This window comes from Oryctolagus cuniculus, chromosome 17, assembly GCF_051225735.1.
Source record: "Oryctolagus cuniculus isolate XC-2025 breed Fujian yellow rabbit chromosome 17, ASM5122573v1, whole genome shotgun sequence".
NCBI lineage: Eukaryota > Metazoa > Chordata > Mammalia > Lagomorpha > Leporidae > Oryctolagus > Oryctolagus cuniculus.
In genome coordinates, this window is record NC_142883.1 from 42,538,832 (window position 1) to 42,557,457 (window position 18,626).

The window sequence follows — 18,626 nt, forward strand, 5'->3', positions numbered from 1 at the left end:
TCTAAGAATCTCTTTGGGTTCTCATTTCTTTTCTTCAAATCTCTCATGCGTATAGACTTAAAAATACCAAAACTTGTTTGCCCTTTTTTCTGTTACTCTGGTTTTTATCAGTGTAATTCACAAATCCTAGGTACAGAACTTAAGAGGGTATGGGAAAAGTTTTTCTTCCCTTGCAGACTTGATCAGTTAGAAGACACGAGCCTGGGAGACCAGTCCTCCTCCTGCCCCTTTGCACTGAGGCACTAACCAAAGCGGTTTTGTGGCAGGGGGTGGGGGGATCAACAGGCCTGAGCCCTCCACTGTGTTCACAAAGCCCACAGAGTTTCCATCCGAAGACTCTGACCTCATGCTGTGCTTATCTGCTTCTCAGCCACTTTCACTGCCCTGGTCAGGGGGCCAAGCGCAAGGAGCAGGATGCGAAGGGCGGTTTCTCTCTCTGAGACAACGCTGGAGTATTTCTCCTCTGGCTCAGCCGCTGTGGTTTTCATGGTGCAACAAAGGGAGGGGCCCATTCTTGGGGATGCCCAGGGGCTGTTTCCTAGTTTGTAGGAGCAGCCGGTCACTGCTGGGGCTGGGGCATTGCGGGAGAGCAGGCCTGGGACACAGGCCTTGTTATAGGTACCCCTGGGGCAGTGCATCGGGGAGGTTCTGCAACCACAACAGGCCTTCCAATGTATGCACTATGGATTCAGGACTTCGGCACCCTCTCGGCTCTATGCTGGGTGCTTTTGTACATTCTCATTTTTCATATTTTTTTTTAATTTTTTTGACAGGCAGAGTGGACAGTGAGAGAGAGAGACAGAGAGAAAGATCTTCCTTTGCCGTTGGTTCACCCTCCAATGGCCGCCGTGGCCGGCCCGCTGCAGCCGGCGCACTGCAGCCGGTGCACCGTGCCGATCCGATGGCAGGAGCCAGGAGCCAGGTGCTTTTCCTGGTCTCCCATGGGGTTCAGGGCCCAAGCACTTGGGCCATCCTCCACTGCACTCCCTGGCCACAGCAGAGGGCTGGCCTGGAAGAGGGGCAACCGGGACAGGATCCGGCGCCCTGACCGGGACTAGAACCCGGTGTGCCGGTGCCGCTAGGCGGAGGATTAGCCTAGTGAGCCGCGGCGCCGGCCCTCATTTTTCATTTTTATAGCCTGTGAGGCAGATATCAGCTACAATCTTCATGCAGCAAGTGCACAGAGCGTGACATCCTCGCTCAGGGCGGCCCAACCAGTGTAAGACAGCATCCGGCTTCCAACCCAGGAGCCTCCGACTCTAAGCCCATGCTGACCCCATGTTTAAATGGACACTTTGCCTGCCTGCCTGACTGCCTACAGGTCAGGAAGGCCCGTGGCTGCCACCCAGCAGGGCCTCTGGGTTTGGGTGGCAGTGCCTCCCACATCCCAGCCGGGCCACTGTCCCTCCCGTGCTGTGGGCAGCCATGCGCCGGGTCTGCCTTCCAGCAGGTGCAGCGGCCCCCAGGGCTCTGCCTGCACGAGAGCGGTGAGGGAAAACAGAGCGGTGGCAAAAGCAGGCGGCCAAGCAGCTCCTGGCAGGGCATGCGTCATGTCCGCCCTCGCCACATGTGGGGGTGACGGATGGGGAGGAGGGGGAGGGGACGAGGAAGGGGTGCCCTGGGCTGTCCCCATAGCACTGAAGACAGACGGGAGAAAGGGCCTGCAGTGACACAGTTGGTCTCTGAGCGGCAGCAGGCAGTGCATTAGAAATACGGGTCTCAGGCTGCCCCAGAGTGACTGAGACCTGGACCCCCAGCGAGTCTACGCAGGTGACAGTCTGAGCACCTGCGGACGGAGCCTCACACCCCCAACGGCAGCTCCCTAGGCCCCTGGGCAGCGCTGTCCTCACAGCCCCAGAGTTGGGGGTCCCCAGGTGGGGCCCACAGCTCCCTGGCCCGGCACTGCCTACACCTCTGAGATCCATCCATCCACCAGGGCAGGTGCCGTGCTCTGACTGATCTCGCAAGGCACTGGGCTGGGCAAAGTCCCGGCCGGCGCAGCTACAGGCTAGTGAGGCAGACAGACAGACACACGTGGGCGGTCAGGGCTGTGGCAAACTCTAAAGGAAGCGGGCAGGGGGCTGGGGCAGCAATGGGCCAGGGCAAGGAGAGGGGTCTTTGCGAGGGGTGGTCAGGGCAGGCTTCTTTGAGGTGGTGGCTTGTGCTGAGACAAGGGTTCTAAGCAGAGGGGACAGGAAGGCAAAGACGACAGGAGGCTGAGCACAGTGGGCCCATGTCAGAGACTCAGGCAAATGTGAGCCCAGGCTGCTGTGGGGGGCAGCGAGGGCTTGGGTTAGGCTTAAGAGTTTAAAGGAACATTCTGGCTGTTACATGGAGGATGGGCCACAGAAAGTGAGGATGCAGCCCATTGGGATGTAGGAGGAGGGAGCCTCTGGGTGGGGGCTGCCTGGGGCTGTGGGGTGCAGTGGGGTGCAGTGGGGCAGGGACTGGGTGGGGCTAGGTGTGTGTTGGAAATGCAGAGCAGGGCAGGTGGCCCTGGCCCTGGCCCCCAAGGGTCTGATTCTCTTGGGTTTCCTTCACTCCCTTCTGAGCCAAGATCACTTTGTTATTAACACGGACGTGGCTTCACTATATTCCAGGGCAACGGCCCCACAGTGACACAGTGAAGTGGCCCCATGGCAGAAGCTGGACGTGCGTCCGAGGCAGGAGGAGAACTCGGAAGGGCAGCCTCTGAAGGGAAATCCCCGCAGGTCTCCCTCCTCATCTTGGAGATGTGTGTTTGTTAAAAGAGGATTCATTGATTTATTTATTTGAGAGGCACAGAGACACAGAGAGCTCCGGTAGGCTGGTTCACTCCCCAAATGCTCACAACAAAGCCAGGAGCCAGCAACTCCATCCAGGTCTCCCACGTTGGGGGCAGGGACCCAACCACTTGAGCCATCACCTCTGCTTCCCAGAGGCACGTTCCCAGGAAGCTGGAGTAGGGAGCGGAGCCGGGCGTCCGGCTCAGGTGCTCCGACGTGGCATGCGGGTGCTGTGACTGCTAGGCTAAGCACCCCCACGTCTGCTGGTCCCCGAGGCTTCCCCTGAATCTGGTGCTCCAGGAAGAGGCTCTGGGCCCTGGCTCACGGCTGGGGTCTCCTCAGGCCCAGAGAGCACTTGCCACAGGGCCTTAGGCCTCTTCCCCACACTGTCACAGGTCCTATTTCACAGGTTTCCCCTGAGAGCCACGCTCTCACGAGAGAGACACCTGCTCCACGGTTCTCATCTCAGCCCAGAGAGGCTGGGGATGTGGCCCTGGCCATGGAGCAAGGACCCACACATTGGAGCGCTGCACTCCGGTGCCAGGGCCAGCTCCACAGGCAATGGCAGGTTCACAGCTCAGGGCAGGCTCCCTGGGACCGGCAGCAGAGCCCTGCTGCCTTTTCCCAGTTCCAAGCAGAGATGCGGAGCCATGGATGCTCTCTGCCCTGCATGGATGAGCCCTGGCCCTCGGTGCCCCCCTGGTTCTGTACACCCCGGCAGGGGTCACCCTGTAGAGGCATGGGATGTCCTAGGTCTCAGGGGACAAGGGGTCCATGGGACGGGGGGAAGGACTGGCTGTCAGGGCAGGAAACTAATTCACCAGCAACTACGTCCCCTTGCTCCCTGGCTTTTGGGAATGAAGCATGTAATCTACTTCTCCTAAATGCCAGAAGGGACACAGGGTGGGAGTGGGGGGGGGGCACAAATGCTTTCTTTCCTTTATAGATTTATTTATTTGAAAGGCAGAGTTACAGAGAGCGAGAGAGGCAGACAGAAGGAGACAGAGAGGTCTTCTACCCACTGGTTCACTCCCCAAATGGCTGCAACAGCCAGGGCAGGGCCAGGCCAAAGCCAGGAGCCAGGAGCTTCTTCTGGGTCTCCCACAAGGATGGCAGGGGACCAAGCACTTGAACCATCTTTCACTGCTTTCCTAGGCCATTAGCAGGGAGCTGGATTGGAAGTGGAGCAGCTGGACTCCTACATGGGATGATGATTTTGCAAGTGGTGGTTTAATCTGCCATGCCACAGTGCTGGCCCCAGGTACCAGTATTTTTTTTGAACTTTCATGATTCCATTGTGCAGCCAGGGGTGAGAACCGCTGGTCCATTGGGTTGTTTCTGAGAACTGACAGCTGTCCTTGTGCAACTGCGTATGTGTTTGCACTTTCCCATAGTTAACCTTGTGTCAAGACCTAACTCATGAATGAGGGGACAAGCAGGTTGAGATTCCAGGGTCAAAGGCAAATGAGAGAGAAGAATGTATGTATAATCAGTGAAAGGAAGCCTGCCGAAAGAAGATGGCACAGAGAGGTGGGGACTAGCGCGTGGCACACGGTGATGAAACCTGGACTGTTCCCTCCTGCTCAGCTGACATCACACGGATGTAAGGAGCACTCCGATGCTTCACCAGGCTCTCGCGAGCGAGGCAAGTTCTCAGGATATCTGCACACGTGGGCATCGGGTTGGGCTGGGCAGGAGGTGTCCTGGGGAGGAGGTGGGGGCCAGGCAGTCCAGGGCAGGCCAGGGTGAGGGGAGAACCAGAGGAGCTTCAGCATTGTGCCTTGTCTGTCCCTGCCCACTTCGACTTACCGAGTTCTTTCCCTAAGGTATGAATCAAGGATCTTTTTACTCTTAGGGAAGTTCCAATGCTTGGGATAAGTGACTTGTGTTTTTGGAGGGAGAGGGTGCTGGGACATAGGAAAAACACCGGGCCACGTGTGTGTGGGATGCCTCACCCAGGCCCCTCCCTGAGCCGTGAGACTCCCTTGGCCGCCACGCCAGGGCAAGCAGGGCGCCGGCACTGCTGAATCACAGCACTGTCTGCTGTCTGTCAGGAAAAGTATTTTTGGAGCTTAAAAGTGCTGGTGCCAGGAGGGGTAGAGGGATGCTCACTTCACGATGGGTGACAGGAAGCCAGGGGGCCCGGATGTTTAGGCTGTAAGCTCGCCAGGGCCTGTCTCAGGGAGAGGTACTCTGCAAGTTTGTTTGTTTGTTTTTAAGGATTTACTTATTTGTTTGAAGGGAAGAGAGATGGACACACATACACACACACACAGACACACACACACAGGGAGAGAATCTTCCATCTGCTCCTGGGCTGGGCCAGGCTGAGGACATGGGCCTTGAACACCATTTGTGTCTCCTTGTACAGGGGCACAAGGACTTAGGCCATCTTCCACTGCTTTCCCAGGCCCACCATCAGGTAGCTTGATCAGACGTGGAGCAGCTGGGACTCGAACTGGTACCCATATGGGATGCTGGCATCGCAGGTGTCAGCTTAACCCCCTATGCCACGAAGCCAGCCATTTGGCTGGGTTTTCCAAAGTGTTCAGGAAAGACCAGGTTTGGCAGAAGTCCTGTGAACATGAGCCCAAGTCTAGCTTGCAGCCTGGTTCCCCGGAGCCCTGCATATTGCGCCCCCTAGGGGACTGTTCACACATAGCCTCACACAGGCTACCAGGTGAGGGAGGTGGGCGAGAGGGAGGAGAGAGATCAAACTGGATTCCTGGTTCACTCTAGACATCAAAATTAACTCCATGGGTTAAAGCTTTAAATAAAATAAAATAAAATAAATGGTTTCAATATCGGGTGGGAAAGCAAAGCCTGAAGCCACAAGGGAAAAGACTGATGAATTGGCTATAAAACGTTTAAAAGTTTGCTGTCATTACGAACAACAAAACAATAAATGACAGGGTGCAGGTGTCGGTGAAGCCACCAGCGCGACAGTGGCACCCCATTTTGGAGTGGTGGTCTGAGTCGCAATCACTCTACTTCTGACTCAGCTTCCTGCTAACGTGCTGGGGAAGCAGCAGATGACAGCTCAAGCATTTGAGTCCCTGCCACCCACGTGAGATGCCCAGATAGAGTTTCTGGCTCCTGGCTTTGACCTACCCAGATCCAGCTGTTGCAGCCATTTGGGAGAGTAAACCTGCAAGTGGAAGATCTCTTTCTCTGTCTCTCCCTCTTCCTCTGACCCTCTGTTTTCCAAATAAATAAATAAATAAGCGGAGAAGAAGAAGGTCAACCATATTATAACACCAAAGAAGCGGCCGGCGCCGTGGCTCACTAGGCTAATCCTCCGCCTTGCGGGGCTGGCACACCGGGTTCTAGTCCCGGTCGGGGTGCCGGATTCTGTCCCGGTTGCCCCTCTTCTAGGCCAGCTCTCTGCTGTGGCCTGGGAAGGCAGTGGAGGATGGCCCAAGTGCTTGGGCCCTGCACCCCATGGGAGACCAGGAGAAGTACCTGGCTCCTGCCATCGGATCAGCGCACCAGCCATGGCTGCCATTGGAGGGTGAACCAACGGCAAAAGGAAGACCTTTCTCTCTGCCTCTCTCTCTCTCACTGTCCACTCTGCCTGTCAAAAACAAAAACAAAAACAAAGAAGGGTTCTGATCTTGGCCCCTCAGAATGGAAAGCTTTGAGACATCGGCAATATCAGTACTGACAAGGTGGCAGATGTCTCACAGCCCCTGATGGGATTCCTGGGAAGGGGCTGGTGGACACATTTGAAGGTTGAATATTTTGCATCCCTTTGGTAAAACAGAACTCGCCCCAGAGAGGGACACGTTTTTCCTGCAAAGGGCACAGGCTGCGTGCAGCCTTGCTGGCGGTGACAGTGGCCACTGGATCCACGGGTTCTATATCCACATTTCTGACCCATCTTTGGGTAAAGTATTTGGAAAACATGGGGCTGGCACTGTGGCACAGCAGGTCAAGCTGCTGCCTATGACACTGGAATCCCACAAGGGCACCGATTCAAGTTCTGGCTGCTCCACTTCCAATCCAGCTCCCTGCTAATGCAACTGGGAAAGTAGCATAGGATGGCCTAAGTCCTTGGGATGGCCTAAGTCCTTGGGCCCCTACACCCACATGGGAGACCCAGATGAAGCTCCTGGATCCTGGCTTCAGATTGGTTCAGCTCTGGGCGTTGGGGCCATTTTTGGAGTGAACCAGCAGACAGAAAATCTCTGTGTCTCTTCCTCTCTCTTTGTAACTCTGCCTGTCAATAAATAACTAAATCTTGAGAACAAAATCACATCTGTACTGAACATGGACAGACTACTCTTTCCTTGCCGTTATTCCCTAAACAGTGCAGTGTAACAGCTACGTATGTAGCATTCACATTTTATTAGGTAGCGGAAGTCACTTAGAGAGGATGTGAAGTACCTGGGAGGACTGCCTAGGGATGGCCAGACACGATGCCTCTGTGTTTAAGGGACTTGAGCATCCTCAGATTTCCATAACTTGGGGGTCCTGGACCACATACCTCAGAGACATCAAGGGCAGACTGCACTCAGCTCTGCCTTCTCAATGAAAACAGCCACAGACCAAACATAAACAAATGGGCATGGCTGCGTTCCAACAAAACTTCATTTTTTGAAAGCAAGCTGCTAAATTTGGCTCATAGTGACTGTAATTTGCCAATCTCTGACTTACTCTAAAGCTACCATCGTTGCTATGGGGAAAGACAGCTCTGAGTATTAACACTGTTATTGTCAATTCTCAAAATTAGATTAAAATGGACCCAACAACAAGACACTGGCATATAAATTTGGTTGTTTTCATCTAGCCATTTAAAATTATGAAGAGGGGCTGGCATTGTAGTGCAGCAGGTTAAGCTTCCACCTGCAGCGCTGGCATCCCATATGAGTGCTGGTTTGAGTCCTGGCTGCTCCACTTCCAATCTAGGTCCCTGCTAATGTGCCTGGGGAAAAGCTGTGGGTGATGGCCCCAGTGCATCCACGTGGGAAACCTGAATGAAGTTCAGGGCTCCTGGGTTCAGCCTGGCCTGGCCCTGACTGTTGCAGCCATCTGGGGAGTGAACCAGTAGATAGAAGATCTCTCTCTCCCTCTCTCTCTGTAACTCTGCCTTTCAAATACATGAAAGGAATTTTTAAAACACAATAAAAGGGGAAATTATGAAGAAACATAATACGGCTATGTTGTTACACAGACTTCAAGCAGGCCAGAAAACAGTACATAAATATACTGCTGATACTGATGAGGGAGTCTAGGAAGGTCATCGTGACAGGTCACACTCAGAAGCAAGAGTTTTCCCACCGCCAGCCATAGCCAATCACATGTCCCAGCGAGAAGATTACCCCCAGCCATAACTAATCACATGTCCCAGCAAGAAGATTACCACCAGCCATAACCAATCACATGTCCCAGCGAGAAGATTACCCCCAGCCATAACCAATCACATGTCCCAGCGAGAAGATTACCCCCAGCCATAACCAATCACATGTCCCAGCGAAAAGATTACCACCAGCCATAACCAATCACATGTCCCAGCGAGAAGATCCTACACGTACCAGCATTAGAGGACCTAAAATGCAGCCTCCCGAAGAAGAAACGTGCAGAACCCGCTTGAGAAAATCACACAGATCTCAGGAGGGCATAAAAGGTCAGAACCAGCAAAGAGAGAAACTGAGCGCCTGGATGACAGAACTCAACCCTGCGAGGACGCCAATCTTCACGTGATGCGCAAATTCAGCTTCAAACACAACCTCTCACGGGATCTGTACTAGATCTTAACAGAAAGACTATCCTGGAAGAGAAAATATGCAAAAAGAGCAATGAAAGTCTTTTTTTTAACAAAGAATGACAAAGGAGGCTCTATTGGATACCCCACAAGAGCAGCCAGAACTGTGGTTTTGACTTAGAAATTGGTAGACAAATCCACACAAGAGGCCCGAGTCCTGGATGGGGCCCATGTTTATAAGGAGATTAGGCACGGGATGACGGTGAAGTTCCCCATGAATGGAGAGAGGGCCATTCAGCAAAGGAACCGGGACAGCTGGAACATTCTGGAAACTCAAGGGCCCAACTGCTACACCTACCAAGAACAAGAATCAACTCTAGGTGGATAAGGAACTGAGAACGCACGTTTTTCTGCTAGCAGCATTTGGAAAGTATTTACAGGAGCGCCTGCTTACAGCCTGGAGGCAGAGAAGGCACAAGATGACTCACGGAGCTTCCTGGAGGGTGGGGGTCAGGCACAGGGCCCCAGGAAGCTCAGCACAGGTCCTCCCCCAGGCTGGTGGCTTCCTGAAGGAGGCGGGCCTCAGGAAGCCTTACAAGATGAGTAGATGAGTAGGAGTCAGCCCATGACGGTGACAACGGGTGGGAGGATGTCCCGGAGGCGAACGAAGCCTGTGCAGACTCAGAGGCGACAGGGAACGAGGAGCCATGGGTGATGCGTTTCAGGGCTGCTACAGGGCGACGAGGCTGGAGAAGCAGGGAGGAGCCCAGGGTGACGGGCTCAGTGCCCCTGTGAAGGGGTCACAGAGTCGGGGACTCAATCAAGCCGCTCCTTGGGAAGACCCCAGGAGACGATGGGATGGGGTCTGGAGAGAGAAGGTGGGGGGATGGCCAGGGCACTGGTAGCGGCTGTGGGGGGGGGGAAGCAGGTGCATGTGGAGTGCCGAGCACCACTTTCCTGTCTGGGGTTGGATGGATGGGGGCACCAATTGCAGATGCAGTGGCCTCACAGGTGGAGCAGGCGGCCTGACACCCTCATTGTTTATTGGGGTTCCTTGCTAACCAGTCCACATAGGAGAATGACCAAGGGCCAGATCTTACAGGGCTGTGGGGTCAGGTTTCATTTGACCAGTTGCCAAGGGTCACCACGGACCTCTAGCCTTTGACACTTGAGGGTGGGCTCTCTCCACCTTCCCATCCCCCTGCCCACAGAGACCCCTCCCCAATGATGGGGGACTGCTCCCTGGGAGCAGGTCAATCTCATGGAGACGCCCAGGGTACTTCCTGAGACCTCAGCCCAGGGACACCACCCATGGAATCCGGGAGTCCTTCCAGACATGCCGGCCAGCCCGGGACTCCAGCCCCCTTGGGTCGGGGTTCCTGCTGAACACATGGCTGACAGTTGGGGCTGCCCTCAGGGTGCTCTTGCCACGCCAGGGTGCTGCAGGCCCAGAGGACACAGGCGGGGTGAACACCTGTAAGGTCAGGAACAGGTGCAGCAGACGGACGGTGGCCCCAGTGTCCTGCACAATGCCTGCGTCAAGGGGTTCCTGTGTCCCAGGAAAGGGGCTAGGAAGCAAGCTGCTGGCTCAGCCGACTCTAGTTCTCACATGACCCGCATCAAGTGTGACGTCAGAGGGCTCATCCACATGGCGGGGGTGGGGACCAGGGGGCTTGTCCCCTTCCACCCCTGGGGCGCCAGGGGCTGTGCTCCCACTGTCCTACTGGTGCGAAATCCCCACATTCTCCAAGTCACTCCTCAGATCATTCCCTGGGGACACCCAGGAAGCCCACGGAAGGATCCAGGCTCCCGGTCTCAGGCTGACCCCTAGGGGACAGCTGGGACACAGCAGGACACTGAGGGCTTGGCCTGCAGGACTAGAATTCCCCAGCCAGCCCCACCTGTGGTCTCGCTCCTGCCCTCCCAGGAGCCTGAGCTGGAAGGGAGACTGCCCAGCACGTTGGCCTTTGACTTGTTCCGCTTCACCCCCGCCGGCAGTCAGGAGCCCATGGGAGCAGCAGAGCCCATGTCGGCCAAGCTGACTGAGCAGAACAGGCAGAACAGCAAGGCCACCCACGGTGTCCACCCAGCCATAGCCGTCCCCCTGGACTCTGGCCAGCCAGCCACCTGTCAGGGCCAGAAAGGAGCTACTTGGAAACAGCTACAAACCCAGACCTGCAGAAACCAACGCGAAAGCCAAGCCCCAGAAGAAGCCAAGGGAAGGGCTGGGGGTGCCCAGAGAGACTGACGCTGTCCTTGGGCCCCTTGCGCGCTGCACTCTGGAGGAGAAAGCGTGGCTGTATGAAGAGGAGTGCGTCCTTGGTGCCAACTCCTGTCCCCCCACTTCTCCCGTTTTTGTCATGTGCCACGTTTTACCGAAGTGAGGCTGGCATAGCGTGGGGGCTGCAAAAGCAGCCAAAGACAAGGGGAGCGCAGCCTTGCTCCTGGGCTTGGCTCTGCTCTCTGGCTCTGCGGGGACAGGGCTTCCTGTTGACATGATTTTGAAACAGCAGGCTGCAAGGGGGAAGGGAACAGGGCGAGCTGTAACTTGAGCACCCCTTTCTGAGGGTGCTCTCCAGGACCTGCGTCTCCCCACTGGATCTCTACAGCAGACCCCCGGGACAGGAACGGCCCCATCTCGCAGCTGGGGAGAGGCTCTGGCGTGCGAGGAGCTTGCCCAGGGTTGCTCGGCTGCTCTGTGGCCAAACTGGAGGATGCACTCAGCTCTGGACGACCCTACACAACACCTCCTCTATCTGCTTCCTGCTCAGCAATCCACCAAGGGTCCGCTGCACTTGGCGTTCCTCCCACCCTGGGGAGAGGTACTGCTCCCCTGAGGTGGCCCCCGACACCTGCGCCATCGAGGCAGGCCTGGAGCCCGGTGGGCCTCTCTCCTCCCCACAGGCTCTCATATCGAGCACAGCTCCGGAGATCCGGCCACCTGCCCCCTACTGGGGTGGGGGGAGCTTGCCCCACACCTGCTGCCAGCTTTGGTGTCTGCCAACTTGGAGCCCTTGCTTTGGGCTCGGCTCCTGCCCCCGGCCCCACACACCAACCCAAATGCAGTGGCTCACGCTCGGGTCCCACCCAGCAGGCTGAGGACAGCTGTTTATCCACCTTCTGGGAAGTGAGAGAGATTACAGGCAGCTCCCCCAGAGGCCAGCGTTCCCTCCTCCTCAGCAGGAAGCAGAAGCCGCCTGAAGTTAACCACTCGGCTCTTTCCTACCTTCGGTTTCAGAACCCCTGCTCTGCGGCTGCCCAGTGGGAACGCTCATGCTATTGTATCCTGAAGGTTGGATTCAGCAACTGCAGATAAAAAGCCTGTACCGGATGCTGCTACAATCTTGTCTTTCCACAGGGCCTGGGCCTCCTCCCACGTGAGGGGCTCAGCTGCCCTCAGCCTGGGCCCTCTCCCTCTCCTGCCTGCCCACACCCAAGCCCGACCCCACTGCACAGCTCGATCCCAAAGGCCTTGAGCCTCCTTCAGCTCTGAAGAGCATCCATGTGTTTGGCACCACCCTGAGCTGGGGACGAGGTTTCGGAGCCAGCCAGAGTGAGGACCTGAAGTAATGGCGCCAACGGAGGGGCCTCGGAGGCTGTCCCCACGTGTTCCGGAGGAGAGCCCAACGTCCTGTAGGAAACACGCAGGCAGGGACTGAGGTAGAGCGGGGCGGTCACACAGGGTGTAAGAAAGTTTGGCCGACGCTGGGCCACCTACGGACGGTGGTCCCCTGAGAGAATGAGGCAGCTGAAAGATCGCCACGGCCGAGTGCGGTCTCAGCCATCGTCCCGCTGTGGCACCAGGCATTTCCCACGGGGCTGCGGTGACGCTGGTGCACACACAGCTACTGCACCGCACGCTCGGCTATGCCCAGCACGTAGGACCTGACAGACAATGTGCTCCTGCCTGACGGGTTCACTAGCCCATGCTCTCTGGTGTTTACTTTGACATTTTTATCTGAGAAGAAATGAGAAGGATGGAGACAGTGAGCACCCTTCCGTGCACAGATTCATTCCACAAATGTGCACAATGGCCTGGGCTGAAGCCAGGAGACAGGACTGCAATCCAGGTCTCCCACGTGAGCCACCACATCGCCTCTCAGGGTCTGCACTAGCAGGGAGCTGGAGAGAGGAGCCAGAGCCGGGTACTGGACCCAGGCACTCAGACATGGGATGCGGGCCTCCGAGCTGCTGTCTGAACCAGTGATGGCTTCAGGGAGAGCCCTGGACTGAGTTTCCAGCTCCCAGCTTTGGCCCCAGGGCCAAACCACTAGCAAACCACTAGATAGGAGCTCTCTCTGTCTCTCAAATAAATTCATAAAAATTTTAAAAGACTCAATCACGTTCAAGGTTCATATCATCAGGCTGAAACTAAGCTGTCCATCTGACCTTCCAAGAAATCCCAATCAGGACAGTGGCAGGTGGCAGGGACTAAGGTTCCCTCTGCTTTAATCCTTATACAGAAATCACTGGAAATAACTTGATGTCAACTAACCGGTTACCTCCCTGGTGCACTGCCTCCTGTCCCCGCCTCCCAGGGGAGGTCCTTGGAGAGGTCCAATCCTCTTCCGGCTGTTAGTTTCTGCTGCCTTCGGCCTTTTGCTGTCTATAAAACTGACTTCCTTGCTCAGAGTCTTGGAACACTCCCTCTATTTTATGAAGTGCTGCCCAATCCCAGGGCTGAGATGGAACCAGTGAAGACGCTGTAACCGTGTCCTGTGACACCCTGACACAGAGGGCCCTGTTCCAGCCACACCTGCAAGGTCACAAAAGGGCAGAGCCCGGTACACCTGGCATTTCCTGACAGGGGTGGCTTTTGTTCATGACACAGCCCCAGGGGGCTGCGAAGGAGGGGACTCAGGGCAGCCGCACAGCTTCCAGGGTTGGAAGTGGGGGGCGCTCCTAGCCCCACTGCTCCGGGCCGGAGGAGACACTGGAGCATGGGTGAGCACTGATCCACCAGACACAGAGCTCTCCGGGGTGGGCAGACCCACAGGCGTGTGGAAGCTGGTGCCAGGGAGGCGCAGAAGCTCGGTGCCCACCCTGACCCATGCCTTGTCCTGCGTCTTCCCGCGTCATACCCTCCGCAATACACCGATGCCCCAAGGGCAATGTTCTCCTTCATTCTAGCGAATTACTGAACCCACGCACAGGGAGGGGGTGGGGGCCTGGGTCTGCGCTGGAGTCTGGAGTGGGGACAGGCTGGAGGGACTGCTCTTGACTCGTGGGAGCTTATGTCAGACTGAACTGAGCTGCTGGGTACCCAGCTAGCATCAGGGGACTATGGACTTTGTTATTTGGAAAACCCACCCCACGCGCCACTGGCTCGGATGGCAATGGTACCAGCCGCGCTTGCCTGGCCTCCAGCCCCGCCCTCGGCTTTCCTTCCTGGGACTCAGTTTCCCCTTAGTCCCAGAGACTCTGCAAGGGCTACCCCTCCCCCACACCAAGCCAGCTCTGGTCTGCTGAGGCTTCCCGAGGGGCCTCATCGCTCCGGTTCCAGAGGCTGTATCTTCACTTTGTGGCCAGGCCCTGGGTCCTCGCAGACCTGGCAAAGGCAGGCCATGCGCCATGTGCGGGGGTCCTACCTGCTCCACACAGTCAGGGATCTCGGGCGCGCACGGCAGCGTCCCTGCGCTCTCCACGGACAGCACATCCTTCAGCAGCTCCTCGCACCCTGTGGGCAGGCAGACAGACAGATAGGGTGGGTCAGTGCCTCGGCCAGGCCCTGAGGGAGAAAGGGCTGAGAGAGGCAGGGGTGCAGCACCCAGCAGAGGGAGCTCAGACAGGCCTGTATTCTCAGTGTTCTACTGGGACTAAGAAAGACTCCCCAGTGCAGAGGGCAGGCTCTGGGCTAAAGGAATCAAGGAGGGCTTCCTGGAGGAGGAAGGGATGTAAGCTGGTGCTGCCCTGTCTGGCTCACAGGGAATCCACACCTAATGCCCTGAGGCTGAGCACTCCCCTAGGCCCTGCTAACTCCAGGATGCCCAGACTAGGGCCACCCTCAGAGGGCTCTACCTCCCGCTCACTCTGTCACACAGGTGGTCTCCTTCTGGGTTCCTGAGCAAACATCCCAAAGCCACACTGGACAAGGCAGGTGCAGCCTGTGCTGGCCCCAGTCACCAAGCAAACCCACTGGGGAAGGCGTGACGGGGCCTCTGCGTGCCGTCCCCTGCCCTCGGCTCACTCCCTCTAATGTGACTCCGGTCCCCTTCTGCCTGCTCGTCCGCCTGACCACCCACCGGCCTGGAAGGCGGAGGCACCCTGCCAAGAAGGGGGCCCTACAGGCGGGGAAGCCTGGCTCTCTGCATGGGGAATGGGAGCCTTGGGGCTCCTGGAAGCACCCATGCTCTCTCTACAGCAGGGGCTGCACCTGAGCCCCGATCTCCTGACAGACAGCTTAGGAGTTCTGGTCCCTGGGGCTTCTCATAACTGGCTTTTTATGAATTTGGGAAAGAGGAAGAGGGATTTTATGGGGTGCTACACAACGAGGGAGGCAGGGGAGGAGGGAGGCAGGAGGGGCTAAGAGGAGGGGCCTGCTCTGCTCCCCGTCCTGGCATCGTCCTGGGGGGCGTGTCACCCAGAGGTCAAGGCAGGGGAGAGGAAGGATGGGCGAAGGGCAGATGGGACCGCTGTGGGGCCAGGCGCCCCGACTCTGGTACGGGGGAGCCACAGTCCCCCACACTGTCCAGGGCTGGGCAGCTCTGGGAGCCCAGGACCCACCCCCTCATCTCCTGTGGGTCGCTGGGGGCTGCCACGCCAGCCCCCCAACCACACAGGACAGGGCCCTGGGATCCCCCTCCCCCTTACCTTTCATGGCGAACACCCCACGGCAAAAGTCCTTGAAGTTGATCCTCCCCAGGTCGTTGGGATCCAAATACTTGACGAGCTTCTCTACCTGGGGAAGGAAGGAGGCCAGGTGTGAGGCAGGTGTGTGTGTGTGTGTGTGTGTGTGCACGTGCGTTGTTACCCCGAAGGCGTGGGGCTGGGCTGAGGCCGCCCCTCTCCTGCCCCTCTCCCCTCCAGCCAGGGTCAGCCCCAAGGCCCCGCCGGCTGGGAGGCCCGTGCGTTCCCTCAGAGCCAGAGGAGGCGTGGGGACAGCAGGCCCACTGGCCCCTCTCTGAGGGCAGGGCACAGCGGCCTTCCCCTGGGCAGCCGCCATGGGGCCGTGGCTAGGCCGTGGCTAGGCCATGACTAGGCTTGTGCTGTAGCGGCGAAGGTTCCTTCACACAAACTCACAGCCACAACCCGAGAGCCCCGCTGCCACTCTTCTCCCAAGATCACATCTTAACCACACAAAAATACTTGTTTGGTGTTTGATTGTTCTGAGGCCCTTGATCAAATCACCCTCTGTCTATAGGGGGAACAAAAAAACCAGCGTGTCCCAGAACTCAATGTGGGTCTCCCCCGTGGGTGGCAGGGACCCAAGTGCCTGAGCTGTCACCTGTTGCCTCCCAGGGTGCATGTTAGCAGGAAGCTGGAACGGAAGCAGAGCCAAGACTTGAACCCGGAGCCTCCAATCCAGGCTGTGTGCATCCCGAGTGTGACCAAATGCCCACTCCCAGCTTTCTGCTCTTACAACTCAGCCCTGGGGGCTTCCACAGCTGGTGAATGACCCGCGGCACCCTGGCCTCCCCAGCCTGCCGGTCCCCTTTCTCCCGCATCCCACCTCAACCGCCCACTCTCTCGGGCAGCCTGGCCACCACTGCTCCACACCAGTCTTGGGAACGTCCTGCTCACCGGCCCGTCTGTCCCTTCCTGCCATGGCCTGGGCTGGCCCCGTCCGTCCCTTCCTGTCATGGCCTGGTGTTTCAGCATCCCTGAGCTGCTCCCTCTCACCCCACTGTTTCCCACAGCTACCTTCTTCCCGCACCAGCCCTCGGTCCCCACCTGCCCACAGCCATCGTCGTTGCCGTCCTTGGCCATGCAAGTCTCCTGTCTCATCTCCTTCGCTCTCAGCCCTCTCTAATTCCCTCCCCTTCAATGAGATCATGTCACCCACTCCTCTAGGGAAGTGTTTTAGTGACTCTCCATCACATTGATGATGAAGCCCACACTCCACAGCTGGTCCCTTCAGCCCCATGTCCTCCCACCTTCTCCATCACCCATTGCACTCCAGCTTACTGGTCCTCAATCAACTCCTCAAGCATTGCAAGCTCTTTGCTGCCTCAGGCCCTTTGCACATGCTGTTTTCTCTATCCTGCATACTTGTCCTCCCCAGTTGATTGTTGTCTAGTAAAGTGTATTTGTTCTTCAGGTCCCCCTTTGTACCTCTGTTAAATGTTCTTCCCCGAGAGTGACCTGTCCTGACCGTGCCCACGTAATTAGGGTCCACTCCACTGCTGCCCAGTCTCGTGGCACCCTACACTTTCCCTTCAGATTATTTGTCGCAATTTGTACGGACGTGCCTGGGTGGTAGTTTGATCCATTTGTGTCTTCCCTCTACACAGTAAGCTCCCTAAGGGCAAGGGCTGGGCCTGTCGTGATCGCCACTGTATACCTGGTGGCCCCACCACGCCTGGTACACAGCAGCAGCTTCACAAATATTTGCTGAGTAAAGGACACGCGTGGTTCCACCGAGCACCTGTTTTTAAGGTTCTCGATAAAAGTTGCCAAGTTCTCCGTGTAAATATGTCTCCATCAGAGCAACTCACTTTGAGCTCGCCAGCCCGGTTTTTTTCCTGGTTCTTGGCAATCGCTAACTTCATAACCAGCTTTTCTAACGCACTGGAGCCATCCTCCACCATCCCACCCCCACCCCCACCCCTAGAATTTCTATCCCCTGAATTTCAGCATCTTGACCTTTCTCCTAGAGCCTGCTTCTAAGTCAGCCTGGAACTCAGCACACACGCAAGCATTCATTCACTCTACCTATGAGCAATCATGAAGGACGGCTCACGCCGGGCCCACGGCTGGGGACCGTGGCGGTAGCTGCTGGTCACATGGACGCACACAGGAGCCCCCGCCCTCAGGCCCCTAGTGCCTCCCCTGGTAACCTCGACAGTGTCTACAGCACAGCTGGGCCAGGACAGGCTGGTTCCCGAGCCCTCTCTGGCTGCACCGCACACGGTGGGAACCTCAGGGCCCAGCGCGTGGGAAAGGCAGTGCTGCACCTGCTGGGATCCTTGCTGCTGTCAGGGGAGACTTGCCCTGCCCCCACACGCCTGTCGCATGCCCAGGCCTGACCTTGCTGCGGGCTTTGTATGTTCACAGGCGCCATGTGCTGCCCGTGTGTCCAAGCACACTCTTTGAGGGTGGCAACTGCCACAGGGGTCTGCAGCCCTGGTCACTGCTAGTGGCCTGGCCTGCTGGGGCGGGGTCACTGGGCCTGGGCAGGCGAAGAGGGGACAAAGAGCTCCCCCCACAGCCGCCTCCACCCTCCCTGATTCCGTGGGCTCTGGCTTGTCCCTTTCTTCCAGCCGGCCCTGCTTTCCCACTCCAGCATGGGGCTGGGGTGAGGGACGGGCAGAGGGGTCCACTGTCCTCTCAGTGACCTCCAAAGCCTGCCCAGGTGGGCTTCACAAAAGGCCTGCAGAATTCCTGCAAAGGAGGAAGGTGGCTTTTTGCTAGCTCACGCTCAGAGCCTCCTCGGTATCATCACTGGCACCTTCCCACCCCCCACCCCCAATCCGTGGCAGCCTCTGACACTGCCAGGCACTGACGTGGTTCCTGAGGACAGCAGTGTCCAGGTGCCACCTGCAGGCGGCCCGAGAGCCCGCACACCACACAGCAGGAGGCCCGTCTCTCTCCTCCTGCCCTCTCATGGCTGGCGTGGCAGGGAGTCCCGGAACGCAGGCACCTGCAGCCTCTTGTGCTGCCCCCGCAGTCCTCTCCAAGGTCAGGTTCTCGGCCTTCATTATCTCTAAGTCAAGGGGCGCAGTCTGCCCCAGAGTGGAATGACTGACAAGGAGCCCCAACCTCAAATCCGCCCATGAGGCAGCAGGGCTGGCAATGGCCAGGAATGCAGAGGTAGGGTAGGCATTGGGAGAAGCGAAGCAGACAGCGGAGGTCCTGAGGGCCCCGCCTACTGGGACCTCCCTTCTCTGCAGGGCTTTAAGTGCGTGTCACACCCCGTGCCCCCTTTAGGAAATAGGCCACTGTAAAATCATTCCAACAACTCAGGCTGGGCTGTTAGTGACACACGCCAGAGCCCCAGG

The 18,626-nt window shown here is 57.4% G+C and overlaps 1 protein-coding gene across 2 annotated transcripts in view; it reads right to left on the reverse strand.

Moving 5' to 3' along the window:
* RAB11FIP4 (RAB11 family interacting protein 4) overlaps window positions 1-18,626 on the reverse strand; it is a 108,818-nt gene that overhangs the window by 61,206 nt on the left and 28,986 nt on the right. For both annotated transcript variants that reach the window (XM_008271054.5, XM_070061096.2), the window contains exons 2-3: window positions 15,280-15,367; window positions 14,058-14,146 (exon numbers count right to left, since the gene is read on the reverse strand). In XM_008271054.5, the coding sequence (XP_008269276.3) occupies window positions 14,058-14,146; window positions 15,280-15,367 (177 nt within the window). The remainder of the gene's footprint in view (window positions 1-14,057; window positions 14,147-15,279; window positions 15,368-18,626) is intronic.